This window comes from Phyllostomus hastatus, unplaced genomic scaffold, assembly GCF_019186645.2.
Source record: "Phyllostomus hastatus isolate PE091 unplaced genomic scaffold, TTU_PhHast_1.1 phas_scaffold_585, whole genome shotgun sequence".
Taxonomy (NCBI): domain Eukaryota; kingdom Metazoa; phylum Chordata; class Mammalia; order Chiroptera; family Phyllostomidae; genus Phyllostomus; species Phyllostomus hastatus.
The window spans coordinates 11,659,147-11,674,440 of NW_025334037.1; the positions used below are offsets into that span (position 1 = coordinate 11,659,147).

Genomic DNA, 15,294 nt, shown 5'->3' on the forward strand with positions numbered 1-15,294 from the left:
AGTTATATGTACTTGTGTAGTCTTGTATTCTTGGCTAAATATGTAGGCATCTACATGTGTTTGGAGGTGTATGTGTGAGTGTGCATGCACTCACTTGGGTGCATGCACCCAAGTGTGTAAGTGTGTGTTTGTGTAAGTGAACCAAGGAACGTGAGATAAAAAGTCAAGAACTTGTATTGATTTCGCTTCCTTTCTCCTATTCTCCCTTCTACTTTAGGTTCCTATGCTGGAGCTGTGATTGCAATGCCTTTAGCTGGCATTCTTGTACAGTATACTGGCTGGTCTTCAGTATTCTATGTCTACGGTATGTTGCATTTCTATACAATAGAGTTAAAGGAAGTGTGCATAATCTAAAACAATGAGATGGATCACTAAACATATTTCTATGTTTACTTATTTTTTTTCCTACTAAGAATTCTTTCCTTATATTCTGAGGAGATCAAGGAAAGTGTTCTATGTTTATGATTTTACCTATATCGTTATCTATTGCTTAAAAAAGCAGCCACATTGCTGATGGAAACTCTGTGATGTATGGTGTATATTGCCCTTAATTATGAATAAAAATGGAGGTTATCTCTTGATTCAAAGCTGATTAAAAGGAAAGAGCTAGGCAGTGCCCACTTCTTCTCTTTGCCACTGTTTTCTCTGCCAGCTCCCTGAGCGTGCCTCCTCGAAGCTGAACAGGGCTAGAAAACTGGACGGTGACAGGCGTGCTAACGAAACAAATCAGTTTGGTGATGAAATATTAGCAGTCTCTTGCAGCAGTGGTTCATTTTGTCCTCATTTCCTCTGAATTAAAGGAGATTCAGTTCCCAGATAGAAATGTAAAAATGACAAGAAAAGCTGTAAGCTCCAATTCCCTTTCCATTTATTTTGTAACTAGAAGCTGAAAGCTTACCACTTGAAAGTATCCCTAAAGTCTCTTTCTAAGAAACACTTTCTTTTTAATGAGGAAAGAAAAAGTATAAGAGAGATGGAGTCCAGCTGATATTGTCATTGATTAATACCATCTTTGAACATGGGCATGAGGTTCTGTAAGTTTGATGAAGTCATGTGGTCGAACAGAATAGTTATCTGGCTGTTTCCAAATTTGCTACGATCCATTTCCATTTTGAAATGTTCTCACCAGAGCAAATCCTTATGTTTTTAGGATGTTATTAAAAACACTTTACAGGAGGGTCTCATGTCCTGGCTCAAAAGTCCCTGTATGGCTTTTAGATTTATGAATGCTCGAAATTGAAGCCATGTGAGCATTTGTACATATCTTTTTTTCTGGGGAGATCTTTTTATCAGATTTTAATCCATACCTTTGATTAGACTTTCAAAGGTTCATAATTCAAAAAATTTCAAGCATTTACATATTGGGTTTATAGTACGAGTTGGAGTGGCCATCCATTAAATCCTCCATTTGGTGCCTTAGTCCCTTACTTAACTGAAGATGTGATATGGCTTTGAAGTAAGGATGCTAATTTCCACGAAGTATTTTTAAAAACCAGTCTCATTATTTCAATTTATAATTTATTTAATGCCCATCATTGAATGGTACACAGTTTAAATACTAGGTAATATGAAAACATCATATCGCAGTAATTACTTACTTACTGTGTATAACAGAAATTGGGTCTTTGAGCCACACATTTAATATTGATAGTTTAAAACTTAGATAAAACCTGCACAGTGACTAAAGTTTTAAAAATAGAATTCATACAGGGTGCTGCAAAAGTGGGTTTATAGTTGTTCATATTGAAAATAATACAATAATTAATAAATAATAATCTAAGAATAAACTGTGTTTCATGTACTTACAGCTGCAAACCTACTTTTGCTGCACCCTGTAAAAAGCAATTAGCTGAGTATCTGGCACTTTTGATGCATTCAGAGAGCAGTCGTGATAATTACTTCTGAATTGTAAGAGCCCTCATTTATTGAGTTTTTATTTTGAGCCTCCCACTGTGGTAGTTGCTTTATGCATTATCTCCTTTAACTTTTCTTTGCCACATGTCATAAAAATTGAATTAGTATCTCATTTTATAGTGGAGGTTTAGAGAGATTCAGTTCCTGATCAGATTGTGTAGCTAATGGATGACACAGCCAGGATCTGACTCTGGGAGAGCCATATTCCATAATCGCTGCACTATATGGGATTTCCACTATCTGACCCAAAATTGTTTGTGCTGTCACATTCAGTCATTAACAGAAGCATGGGACAAGCAAAAAAATATATTATAAAGATCAGAGACATTTAGGTTGTTACTCAAGGGAGAAAGAACAGTATGAGGCAAAAATGAAATGGCCAGCTGCTGAGAAATGAGAATAAATCCTCTGAAGTTCTTTCTGTTATTAATGCTTCCAGACTTATATTGCACATTAAGGGCATGTTTTAATGGTGAGTGCTAAATTAAGAAGGGGATGGAAAGAATTTAGAAACCGTTTATTGTTCTGACATTTATAACCTTCATGTACCCCCCCCAAATGATCAATAGGCAATAGCATGTACTGAAAATAATATGGTCTACAGTCACATAAAGTGGGAAGGCACTACCTTAATTATAGAAGGCCATTTTTTAATGTCTAATAGTCTCTCAGGCTATAATTATTTTCTAGGTTTTATTTAATAGTCTCTTTACTAGATCTAGAAGTGCTATCAAGAGAGGTAAATGAACATTTTTTTTCCTCTGGAAATGCAAGCCACTCTAATATATTCAAGAAAGCCCAATAGCCAAAGTATTAACTCCTCAGAAAATCCTTTGAGGACAGAAATTTTGCCCTGTTCATCATATTTTTCTCACTTAGCAGAGTGCCTGGAAAAGCAATTGCTCAGTCAGTATTTGATGGATATATGAACATGTTCCAAACCACACTATTCCATCATTATTTATCATGTGTATCAGCATGATTTACAAAAAAGAGAAAATACAGGACTAGCCTTCAGAAAGACTGAAGTATGGTGACAAAAGAGAAGAAGAGATAGCTGAAGTCAGCTGTAGAAACATAAAACTCAAATTGACATTCTGTAGTATGTAGTTTGTCACAAGATATGTGTAGTCTTATTCCAGCAAATGACTGTTAAGTGGAAGCATTTACAGTGGGTTTCTTTAACTTCCTCCTTTTGAACTCCTGCTTACAGGAAGCTTTGGGATGATCTGGTACATGTTTTGGCTTTTGGTGTCTTACGAGAGTCCTGCAAAGCACCCTACTATTACAGATGAAGAACGTAGGTACATAGAAGAAAGCATTGGAGAGAGTGCAAATCTTTTAGGTGCAATGGAAGTAAGAATTTTATTATGGTGTATATTTCTATTCTTATTCTCCATCTCATCTCCCTCCAACTAACCAACTTATTTTATATGTCCCTATTCAACAAAACTAATTTGGTAACAATCATTATTTTTTTTACTTCATCCATATTTCCTGACTTACTTAGGAATTTTTGCTACTTCTTCCATCTATAATTCTTTTCTTTATCTTTGTTAAGCATCTTCAGAGTTGCTCCGTGTTATTGCTATGACTGTAAACATAAATGAGTTTGAAAGACAGTTCAGTATGATCCATAATTTAAACAAATTCAACCAGTAGTGAATTTTAGATTGTAGGAAATGCCGAATCACCAAATCACCTAACACAGTTATGGAAAAGACTATTTTTTTGTCCATTAAATAGTCTAAATGTAGGTTTTGTATATGTGTACTTATATGTGGTTTAGTAAATACTAAAGCATTAGAATGCCAGTAATAGTTAATGTGAAAATATTCTTATTATAATATAATCCTTTTTTGATGAAATGTTACCATTTTCAGGATGATTATTATGAAGATCAAGTATTATAAAGAAAATGTTGTAAAGCCTTTCTTCCGATCATGATTTGGTTTTTTTGGACAGAATCTGCCTTTCAAGAGTGAAATGCAGTTTTATGTCAATAATGTGAATATTTTAGTCCATGTTACATTTATATATCATGAACAGTAAGTAGTAAATAGACATATTATCCCACTTAAAAACTGGGAAATAAAAGTAATGCATTTAGACAGGTTCGGTAATTCAGCACTCAATCAGTAACTCAATTTCCTTATGCTAGGAGTTGAAGGGGAGCACGCACTGGCTGAGGACCCAGTGCCCCTTGTATGTTTCTCCTCTTTCTTTAGAAGGCTCTTCCTCACATTCTAATTGTATTTTATTCCAGCTCTGCTCCTCTACTTCATTTGTTAGAGAAGGCCTGTTCCAAAGCATACCATCTCATTGTAGGTAAAAAGGTCTGTCACTCATTGTTGCTACAGATATGTATCTTGACCTTTAACAAATAAGAAAAATTACATACTGGGTATTATTCAAAAGTTAAACTTCAGTGCTTCAAAATAATCCTTACATTATAGTTGTTCGTGAACCAAATAGACTGGCACTAGGATTTTCCCCTTCCAGTTTTCCTGTGTAAATGCACAGATCATTCCTTTCTAATGTTGGCTATTCAAAGACACGTGGTGATGTGGGGATGGGGCGGGGGTTGGCCTCATGCTCTGGTCCCGCCAGCCATACCTGCTACCAGCGGAAGCTAAATATATAGGTTGATCAGAGTGAGTTCGGAGCTCAGTTTCAATTTCTAGCCAAAACATCCTGATCAGCCTATAACTTCAAGGTTAAATGTGATTCTTTTATTTACCAGTTCTTGAGAGAATGCATGTCTACACCAGGCATAAATTATTTAAAACAATCAGAAATTGAGTCTAAGTGAAAACCAATTTCTGAAATGACCCCCAAAAGAGCATGGATAATCTTAAAATCCTCATATTCTCTAACTTACTGCCTTTTAAACAATATTTTATCTTATTAATATCTTACACTTTCTTTTAGTTTCAAAGTAAATTTTTCAAAATGCCATCAGGTGGGAGTAGAACTTAAACTTTACTTTGAACTTTTTATTGTGAAGAAATTTCATGTGGAGGGACCGTGGCAGGAACATCTGTGTATCCACTGCATGCACGCAGCAGTTAGTGACTTCTCATCTTATTATTTCACTTGCTTTTTTGCTGAATAATTTTAAAGTAAGGGAGATATCATAAAACTTTATCCACAGATACCTCATGAGTATCTCTAGAAAAATAAAAATATTCTCCTTTACAAGCTAAGTACTGCTATCAAACCTCATATAATTAATTTATTTAATTACATTGTTTAATACCTAGATATTCAAATTGCTAATATCCAGTCCAAATTCTTATACCTAGTCTGTAGTCATATGTCTTTTGTAGCTGTTTGTTTAGGAGTCTGGATCCAATTCAAGATCACACATGTTGCAGCTGATTATAATGTCGTTCTCTTTTTTTAAAGATTTTATTTATTTTCATCGAGAGGGAAAGGGAGAGAGAAAGAAAGGGAGAGAAACATCAATGTGTGGTTGCCTCTCACATGGCCCCCAGTGGGGACCTGGCCCACAACCCAGACACGTGCCCTGACTGGGAATTGAACCAGCGACCCTTTGGTTTATAGCCTGTGCTCAATTCACTGAGTTACACCAGCCAGGGCTATAATGTCTCTTTTTAAAAAATTAAATATAACATACATACAGAAAAATGCACAAAATCATAAGCAAACATCCTGCTGAATTTTTACACACTAACTGCACCTGGGAAGCGAACAGCCAGTCCAGTCAGCAGAACATTATCAGAATACCACAAACCCTCTGACAGCCCCCAACAACTTTTTAAAGTATAAAACTAGATGCATTTCTCTTATATTTGATGAAGTGTTTTGCAACCTGAGGAATAAAGTTCTTAGTGGAGATAATCCTGGTTAAATCAAAGAAATACCAGACCAGCAGGAAATAGTTATTTACTTCTAATAATATTCTAAGGCTATTTATTATACAAATACCCATCATCCAGACATTCCTTATTTGGCTATTTTTTTTTATCAGTGAATAAATATGTTCATCTGGCACCATGTTCCCAGAGCATATTGAATTTAAGGAGAAAACTCTGCGCTTTTTAAACCCATCTATGAAATTGATGCTTGCTTGAAATTTTTATCCAAAGCCACAGAACTCATTACACATTATTAGGACAGTCTTTGTGTTGCTCTGTTTTTTCAATCACATATATGTGTTTATACATGTACTTGTGATCACCACTGCATAACTTTCTACTGTATTGCTTATAAGGTGATCTGTAAAGGATTAATTAGAATCGTAATCAGTAATAGCAATGATGAGGTTCCATATCCAAAAACAATGACTAACTCTGTATAAAAAGTGTTTGCCTCCTATATCTAATTTTTTAATTTTTATTAACTTATTGGGGTAACATTGGTTAGTAAAATAATAAAGATTTCAAGTGTACAGTTCCAAAATACATCACCTGGATACTCTGTATATTGCCCTGTTTACCTCGCAAAGTTGGGTCTCCTTTGGTCTCCATCCACTGGATGCCCACTGGATGCCCTTTACTACCCTCCCCACCCTCCTTTCTCTCTGCTAACTACGAGACTATTGTCTGTGTGCGTGAGGTTGTTTTCGTTTGTTTGTTTGTCTTGTTTGTTCATTTGTTACTTTCAGTTTTGTGTCCCCCATATGAGTGCCTTCTCTTTTACTAATTTGGCCCCAAGCTAGCATTAAGCAGGATTATTTTAGGTTATTGTTTCTTCACCAAACAGTATCTTGGTGTTCAAAATAAAGTAATAGAAAAAGTGTTTGAAAACTTGAGAAATATTTTAAGGTGTAAAAATTAGTCTTCAGATACTTGTTTTACTATATATTTAGGCATATACAGGATATTAAGTATACTGGATGTTTTTTTAATAGGTGTTATAAACAAAGCTAATCATATTTAGGTTGTTAATTTGGAATGTCTTGAATATCATAAATAACTACAGTCATGTGCCTGTTAATGACTGATACACTTAAGAGAAATGAAGCATTCGGTGATTTAGCCGCTGTGCGAACATCGTCAACTGCACTTACACAAGTGTAGATGGCATAGCATACTACTGTAATTGTTTGTGCTATACTTTCATATGTCTGGCAACACAGTAGGTCTGTTTACACCAGCAGCACTGAAAACATGTGAGCAATGTGTTGAACGACAGTGACTCTGGGTGATAGGAATTATTTTAGCTTCTTTATAATCTTATCAGACCGCCATCATATATGTGGTACATCACTGACCAAAGTGGTGTTTTGCAATGCATGACTATAGTTATGACGTGCCTATAGTGTGCCGGGTGGCCAGAGGCTTTAACCAGACATACACCATGGGGGTTTTACAGAGCCTGGCACTCCAGTGTCACAGAACTTACACTGATATCCATTGGTGATCAGGGGTGTTTACAGATACAAAGTGCTATCATTGTCTTTAGAGAAGGTCTGGATTATTGCACCCTTCATTTTTCTTGTTTTTATTTCCCTAAGGATGTTGAATTTTCAATATTTTTGATAAAGTATTTGGGAGACCAACAAGGTGACTAAATTTGTCAGTGAGTGTTAGTTGAAGCATGGTCTGAATAACTGCTCCCCCCCACCCCGCCCAGATCTTGGAAACTGAGATCTCTGCTTTTAGAATTAGTTTTGTATAAATATGGAATCTTGTATATTCCCAACACTGCAACAATTTAATCAAAATAAGAGGCTGTTACCCTTTTTTCTCTACAAATGATTGTTCACACAGCTAAAGCTAACTGGAATGTTGCAATTAACAAATCACTGCTTCTTGCCTATCTCCTACCATGCCCCAACACACATCCTGAAAATGCAAAGCACCTATCATCCCTATATCATTCTTACATAAGTTAGAATGTATCTTAAGTGGTCAGAATGGCTCTCTCTTTGGGATTTCAGAAATTCAAGACTCCATGGAGGAAATTTTTTACATCTATGCCAGTCTATGCAATAATTGTTGCAAACTTCTGCAGAAGCTGGACTTTTTACTTATTGCTTATTAGTCAGCCAGCATATTTTGAGGAAGTCTTTGGATTTGAAATCAGCAAGGTATGTAAAAATTATTTTTAACTAGTGCACCATTTTTGTGTTTAACTGAATATTAAGTTCTTTTGCCAAGATTTTATCTTCTAAGTTCTGTGAGGTATTTATTTATTCAGTCAATAAACACCTTCTGGGAAACAAAGACTAAGGAAGATATTTGTCAGCTGCCTTCAAATATCTGCGAGAAACTGCTCTTTGCTGCAGGAAATGCAGACAAAACAGACTGAGTCTCTGCTTTTATGGAGCTTATATCTCCATCGGGGTGGGCGTCAGTGTTGTCTTTTGTGTGCAATTAAATATAACTTCTTTTAAATGTCAGATTAGAGACAATGTAACAGTGAATGGAAAAGTATTTTATTAAGGTGGAATTGTAACTACAAATCTAACTCTTCTCCAGTGCTCTCAGAAACCTGTTTGGCTAAAAGATTTGCACATAAGAAGAAAGTATGTGAAAATATTCTTGTATGTTGTTTATTTAGTTTATTCATTAAAGAATCATTTGTTGAACATGATACATGAAGTTCCGTGTTAGATTCAGAAATAAGAACATGGTTCCTGCCCTCAAGGGTGCACAGCTTGGTGGTGTAGACCAAAAAATAGGTAAATAAAAGTTACTAATTACAGCACAGTATACTAACAGCTACAGATGTTTATTCATAGCCATGAGAATATAATCATTTTTGAGATTTTCTATAAGGATAAAATAAACATAATAATACCACTTTATATTTATATAGGGTTTGAAATTTACCAGGCCTTCATATTCATGAAAAACCTAGTGTGGTTGAACAGGGGATAACCATCCCCATTTCTCTCGAACTGATGTAGAAACTAGAAATAGTTTTAAAATTGCCTGAAGCCAAGCTGGTAATAAATGACAGAATCAAATTTAAGCCCAGATCCTTTGGCTTGTTTCAGTTCCCTCTACTATGCCGTTTAAATTCAGGTAAACCATATCTTAATTTAAGCATTTGGCATGTATTTGTTAAATCTCATCTCTGTGCCAAGCCCTTCACTGAGTCCTGAATGCATTTGTCTGTGCTGGCAATGGACTTGCCCTTCCTCTTCACGTCATTACATAAGTCCAGCTGGGCTCGCTATTCATGTTACATCTCTACTTGAAACACTATCCGAGGCCTGGAACTGAAGGAAGCCTGAGTTTAGGAGTAGCTATTCTAAGAGCTCTTTTGTAAACCCTGTTTCTAAGGAAACTGTTTCCTCCATTGCTGAGAAGAATGGCTGCTTTAGACAGGGCTCTTCTCTCTGGAGCTGATCAAACATTGCAGGGTAGCCTTTGGGAGCTTTGAGAGGTGTTGCACTTCTCCACAAAGGCTGCTGAAGGTGCGAGTTCATTTTCATAATCTAGGACACATATGACACTGAGAGGCTATTGATAAAGTCTGGCCTCATGGGCGAGAGAGTGAAGGAACCAACGGATGCTAATGAAACTGCACGGTCATCCTGGCCCTGTGGCTCCGAGTCATTGAAAGTACTTGAGTAAATGCAACGATATTTTTCAGAAACTAAATATAACAACTAAATGGCTTAATTTGATTCACTTATTGTATTTTTAACTAAAATTGTAAAGAAATTGTACACACACAGATTGGCTTGAAGATTTTGATTATACTGGTAAAAAAAAAAGTCTCTCGACTTACCTGAAAAAACACATAAAGGAGGTAAAGAAGAAAATATGTCATGGACTTTGGACCTAGGCTGACATGGTTTAGAAACCAAACTCTATCATAAACTATAATCATAATAATATTAAACACTTCCATCTGTAGGAAAAGAGAATTGAATAGCTTGGAGATCTAACCTATTTTAGAGTCATTCACTATGTCAATTAATCATCAAAACAACTCAAGTCATGGTCATGAGATCACACTATACACCATTGTAAAATAAAACCCGATCGTTTTCTTGAAGTTTCAATAATCTAATTTGAAAAACATATTTACATATATTAATAAACTTACCTGGTACTTGTACTTATCATTTGGCAGGAACTGTGCTTAAAATTATACTTAGTGAAAAAAAACCCCTCTCCTTACGTGTTTATATTGAATATTTAAAATTTACTAAGTCCATGTATGTAGTAATACACAATTAAAATGCATTTTATTTATGTTTTCTGCCTCAATAATGCTTAGAGAATAGTGCCTTGCACATAATTATTGGTCAAAAAATGTGTGTTGAATCAATGCCAGTGGGTTGGATTTTAGATCGCATAGAAACTATATTTCATTGGATGGCAATATGATCCAATATTGATATTTGAGATGAATGTGCCTAAAAATTTGATCTACACTTTCTGGGTTCTTAATTTGTAGAAACTGAAGATAAAACTCATAAGAGATATATCTTTAGAATGCAATTAAAGTTGTTAGCCTTAAAATATAGCCTCTCCAAGGTTTTGTCTAATGTATTTGCCCTCTGCCTCTGTTTCCACCTCTCTTCTACACTCCCTTCTTCCTAATGATACATTTTTGCAAACATATTTGAGAGTATAAAATGGGCACATAAATGGGAATCACTGTTTAATAAGGTTCAGGATAGTTTATTCATAAACTCAAAACTGACTCATAGCACAGAAAAACAGTGTTCTCTTCTAGAACATAAAAAAGGGGTCAGAGTAAAGTTACTTAGCTTTTCTTGCTTATTGTGTGGAAGTTAATACTTATTCTAGGAAATAAGTGGTCATGTGGAGATAATGTTTTTCCTGCCTTTGTCCATGAAGACTTTATGCTGGGTTCAGGAAACCAGGGTCATTACATTGCCCATGTTACTTATGAGCATATATATTTCTCCCATCTGGTTTTTCTTCAGGTCGGCATGCTGTCAGCAGTGCCACACTTAGTGATGACAATTATTGTGCCTATTGGTGGGCAGATTGCAGACTTTCTAAGAAGCAAGCAAATTCTTTCAACTACGACAGTAAGAAAGATCATGAATTGTGGGGGTAAGTGCACTAGTGATGTTTGGAACATGTTTTTAGTCCATGAAGTTCTGATTCACATAAGCAGCTTTTTCTGTACTCATCAAATATGAAGATAAATGTGTCTTCATTGTTCTTTTGTAATCATTTTCCTATCTTTAGGTTTTCCTAACTCCTAGTTCCAAGTAACTACATAACTAACTTAACTCTCCCCACCATCAAAACTTAAGGTTGTTTTGGTGTTCTTACCAAAACACCAGGAAGGTTTCAGTAATCTCTTTGTATAAATTATTACTGTTATGATTATTTTTAACATGGACAGACAAAAGTAGTTTGCTAGGGCATTTTTAGCAGTTTTGGCTCACTGGGAAACTTACACAAATTTCTGATGTGTTTGCACGTGTTTGTTTCTGAAGGTTTTGGCATGGAGGCAACACTGCTTCTGGTCGTCGGCTATTCTCACACCAGAGGGGTGGCGATCTCATTCTTGGTACTTGCGGTGGGATTCAGCGGATTCGCTATATCTGGTAATACACATTTTTAAAATTTGTGCTTGTGGCATCTGATTTGGGCTGGTGATGGTGAGGTGGTCTATCTGTATACCTCCAGATATTCTACTTTCCACTTTAAATATTTTAACTGTTGAGAAAGTTTAGTCAACACATTTCCACTAAAAATTAAATAAAAATAAAAAATATTTACAGTGCATTCTTTAGATTCGTTATTACTCATTTTCTCACTGCTTACCCTTTTTTATCTATTTACTTATTTATTCTGGTTAAGAGAACATATCTCCTTCCTCTGTGGAACATCACATACGAAGTCTTAGAAAAGAAATTACACCTCATTTTATTCTTATTACACCCCTGAGCTGAATTATATTAAAAAAGTAGTTATTAAGCACTTGCTGTGTACCTAGTATCTTTTAAAGTGGGTGGTGGGTATGGAAGAAAAGATTCTGCAGGCACATCTAAGAGGCTTGGGATGCTCTGAGTCCAAGGTGATGTGTGTATTTCAGGTTTCAACGTTAACCACCTGGATATTGCACCCAGATATGCCAGCATCTTGATGGGCATTTCGAATGGCGTGGGCACATTGTCAGGAATGGTTTGTCCTATCATTGTTGGTGCAATGACGAAGAATAAGGTAAGGTGGAACAAAACAGATGTTCAGTTGTAGAAGATTCTCTCTTATGGTTGGGGAAAGGGTTGATATATTCTCTGTGGCATTTCTTTTCTGATCCACTCACCACACTTCTGAGTAGGGGAGGTGACTGAGGCTCAGAAGAAAATATCTAAGAACGCTGAGTGAGCGTCTTTTCCCAACCAATAAGCAACATGCCCCTCAATATCTTTTAATATTTCTGATATTCCTGTTGTAGATGAAAGTAAACAAAACCTTTTGCTCCTAGCTTATTAGAATAGGCAAGCAGAAATCTTTCTACAAACTAGAAATCTTCTAGTTTTATTTACAAACCTCAGTTCAGACATCTCTGCAGCTATCTGTGGAAGAATATAATAATCAGCTATTTGTCCTTATATGTACAGCTTCAAAATTATGACTTAGTAGAAGAAAATAAATAAAAAGAATGGGAGAAAAATATTAAGTAAATCAATTATAAATATTCTTTTTAAATTAGCAGACCTTAAATATATTTGGAGTTTCATTTCGGAACATTAGATTTTAATTTTTTAAAATGATAAAAGTTGTACCTTAGAGAAAGTTTCTGTCACGGGATCTGCTTCAGAGAATCAGAATAGGGGTTTCCTCTGAAACACGGCTGTCCGTCCTCACACTCCACTTTTGTCACTGCAGTCCCGTGAGGAGTGGCAGTATGTCTTCCTGATCGCTGCCCTCGTCCATTATGGCGGAGTTATATTTTATGCGATATTTGCCTCAGGAGAGAAGCAACCCTGGGCAGACCCTGAGGAAACAAGTGAAGAAAAATGTGGATTTATCCATGAAGATGAACTTGATGAAGAAACAGGGGACATTACTCAAAATTATATAAATTATGGTACCGCCAAGTCTTATGGTGCCACCACACAGGCCAATGGAGGTTGGCCCAATAGTTGGGAAAAGAAAGAGGAATTTGTACAAGAAGAAGGACAAGACTCATACGCCTATAACAACCGAGATAATTACTCATAACAAAGCTAATTGCTGGATTTATTTTTAGTGTTTGTGATTAACTTAATTGTGATTGCACAAAAATTTTAAAAATATGTGGTGTAAACATGTAAACATATCAACCAGGCAAGTCTTGCTATAACAATGAAATAAAAACAAACTCATGAAGTTACCATCAAGTGCAATCTGTAGAAGTTGTGAAATTCCCTCATTTCCATTCAGGTCATCTATTCTTGCGTTTGTGATTTAAAGGTTGACTGATCAAACACTGTAGAGGCAAGTAGTTTTTCATTAGATTCATATGAGCTAAAACTCATCACCATTTAATAAAGCACAACTAAAACAGTTGGCACATTTCATCCTACAAAGGTTAGGAAGCCAAAGCTACTTGATCACGTAAAATGCACTTATATATTTGTTACACTGTATTGCAAGATCTCATGCAGAAGTCCTGTTTTAACAAAAATGCAATGTTGTCATGTTGCCTGCATCAGTTATTGACAACGTTTACTGAGTGTAAATCATGAAGTTGGGATATCTCAGTTAGAGAAGAATATTGTGGGCTAGCAACTAGCAAGGCATATGAAATAGTTACTGTTATTACACAATATGGATTGTCATCATAGGGAGTATGTTACAGTGTTTTATATGAAATGTTTGGGCACAAACACATATCTGTGAAAGGGAACTTGTAAAGCGTGGGGTATGCTTCATGTTCTTCCATTCATGTACCTAGCAGTATAAAACACTTCACATTTTAATAAATCTGACTTTTCATGTAGCATATCACATAACTTTTTGCAAAAAATATTAAGAAGAGACTTCAATGTATTTTTATTACAACTTTGTACAGGTTGTAACTTGCATTAGAAAAAAAAAAGATGCACACACCATAAAGAATCTACTAAGAAATTGCTATGGAAATAGAGCCCTGAAAATGCAATATTAAACAACAAAAGAAATAGAAAATGGTTTAGATATTCTTCTTCCTTAATAATTAAATACTATGTAAAACTTGTGCCACAGAGCTATATATAATATAAAAAGATAAATTTAATAGAGAGATTGTAAGTAGATAATTTTATTATTTAAAGTCCCATTTAAAATATATTTGTCTTATATAGGACAAGAAATTATATTAAAATTATATCTCTATATATCTGTATATCTTATACATATCCATACACAGAAACATAATAAACAATCTTCACAAAAATACCAAAAATAGCATACACCTAATGTTGGGGTAGGGGACTGCAATTTCTACTTTCATAGAGTCATAGAGTTTTAGATGGAGCAGAGGCATTTTGCTTGTCACTTCTTAATAATACGCAGCAGGCGTTGCAACATTTGTGTACCAAGCAATAAGTGCAATGCATACAATTTCCTGTCTGTATATTATCTTTATTTTGCTTGTGGTAGCTTTTCAGGTGGTAGGAATGATTTTTTTTCTTTTAAAAGAATTTAACATCAGACCTCTTTTTAATGTTCTAAAATGATAATAATGCATTTCCCAATTCAATTCAAAATACTCTTGGTGTATTTAATTGTCTTTTCTGGATATTTGACCTGTCCAATGTATTGTGCCAGTGACTGGAGGCCCTGCTACTGCGAACATAAAACATAAAGTTTGTTTGAAAATGCAGACCATTCTTGACCTTAAGAAAATAAAAATATCTTCTGCTTTGTGTCTCCAAGTGACATAGTGTGATCATAGCTTTTGTTGTGTTGAATGAAAAAAATGTGGACTATCATTTTTGTTGCTGCACAGAAAAGTGTTAATAAAATGCTCTATTTATCCTTTTGTAGAAAAAACAGTACCTTAATTTGGGTTTATTGTATGTAGATTGTACCTCTAATGTGAATTTAAGATGAGTATGATGCAAAGAAGTCAAGTCAAGGCTCAAGAATAACATTCATTTTTAGCCACTCAAGACTTAATAGAAAAACATGGCATTCTTCAGATTGTGTGGGATATGGTTCCACAGAGTTTTATGTCAAGAAATAAGTCTGTGAGTCAAACTCTATCTTCAATGGCAGCCTTCTACAGTTTCTGCTAAACTTAAAGAAAATTTTAGGAAAACGTTCAAAACTTGTCAGGTCAGATACTACCTACTTTTGATTGCACATATACTTTTTGTTCAGCACTGCCCTAACCATTTTATATAAAGTATCTGATGTAATTCCACAATGACCCTCCAAAGTAAGAATCTTTTTAATCCAGGTTACAAAGAAACTGAAGCTGAAGGCAATCAGTCAG

General features: G+C 35.2%; 1 protein-coding gene across 1 annotated transcript in view; it reads left to right on the plus strand.

The window, feature by feature from the left end:
- SLC17A6 (solute carrier family 17 member 6) overlaps positions 1-14,931 on the plus strand; it is a 39,271-nt gene extending 24,340 nt beyond the window's left edge. Inside the window, exons 6-12 of the mRNA XM_045825396.1 lie at positions 218-304; positions 3,128-3,270; positions 7,823-7,972; positions 10,796-10,928; positions 11,321-11,431; positions 11,923-12,050; positions 12,720-14,931. Of these exons, the coding sequence (XP_045681352.1) occupies positions 218-304; positions 3,128-3,270; positions 7,823-7,972; positions 10,796-10,928; positions 11,321-11,431; positions 11,923-12,050; positions 12,720-13,055 (1,088 nt within the window). The 3' untranslated portion in view covers positions 13,056-14,931. The remainder of the gene's footprint in view (positions 1-217; positions 305-3,127; positions 3,271-7,822; positions 7,973-10,795; positions 10,929-11,320; positions 11,432-11,922; positions 12,051-12,719) is intronic.
- Positions 14,932-15,294: the final 363 nt, after the last annotated feature.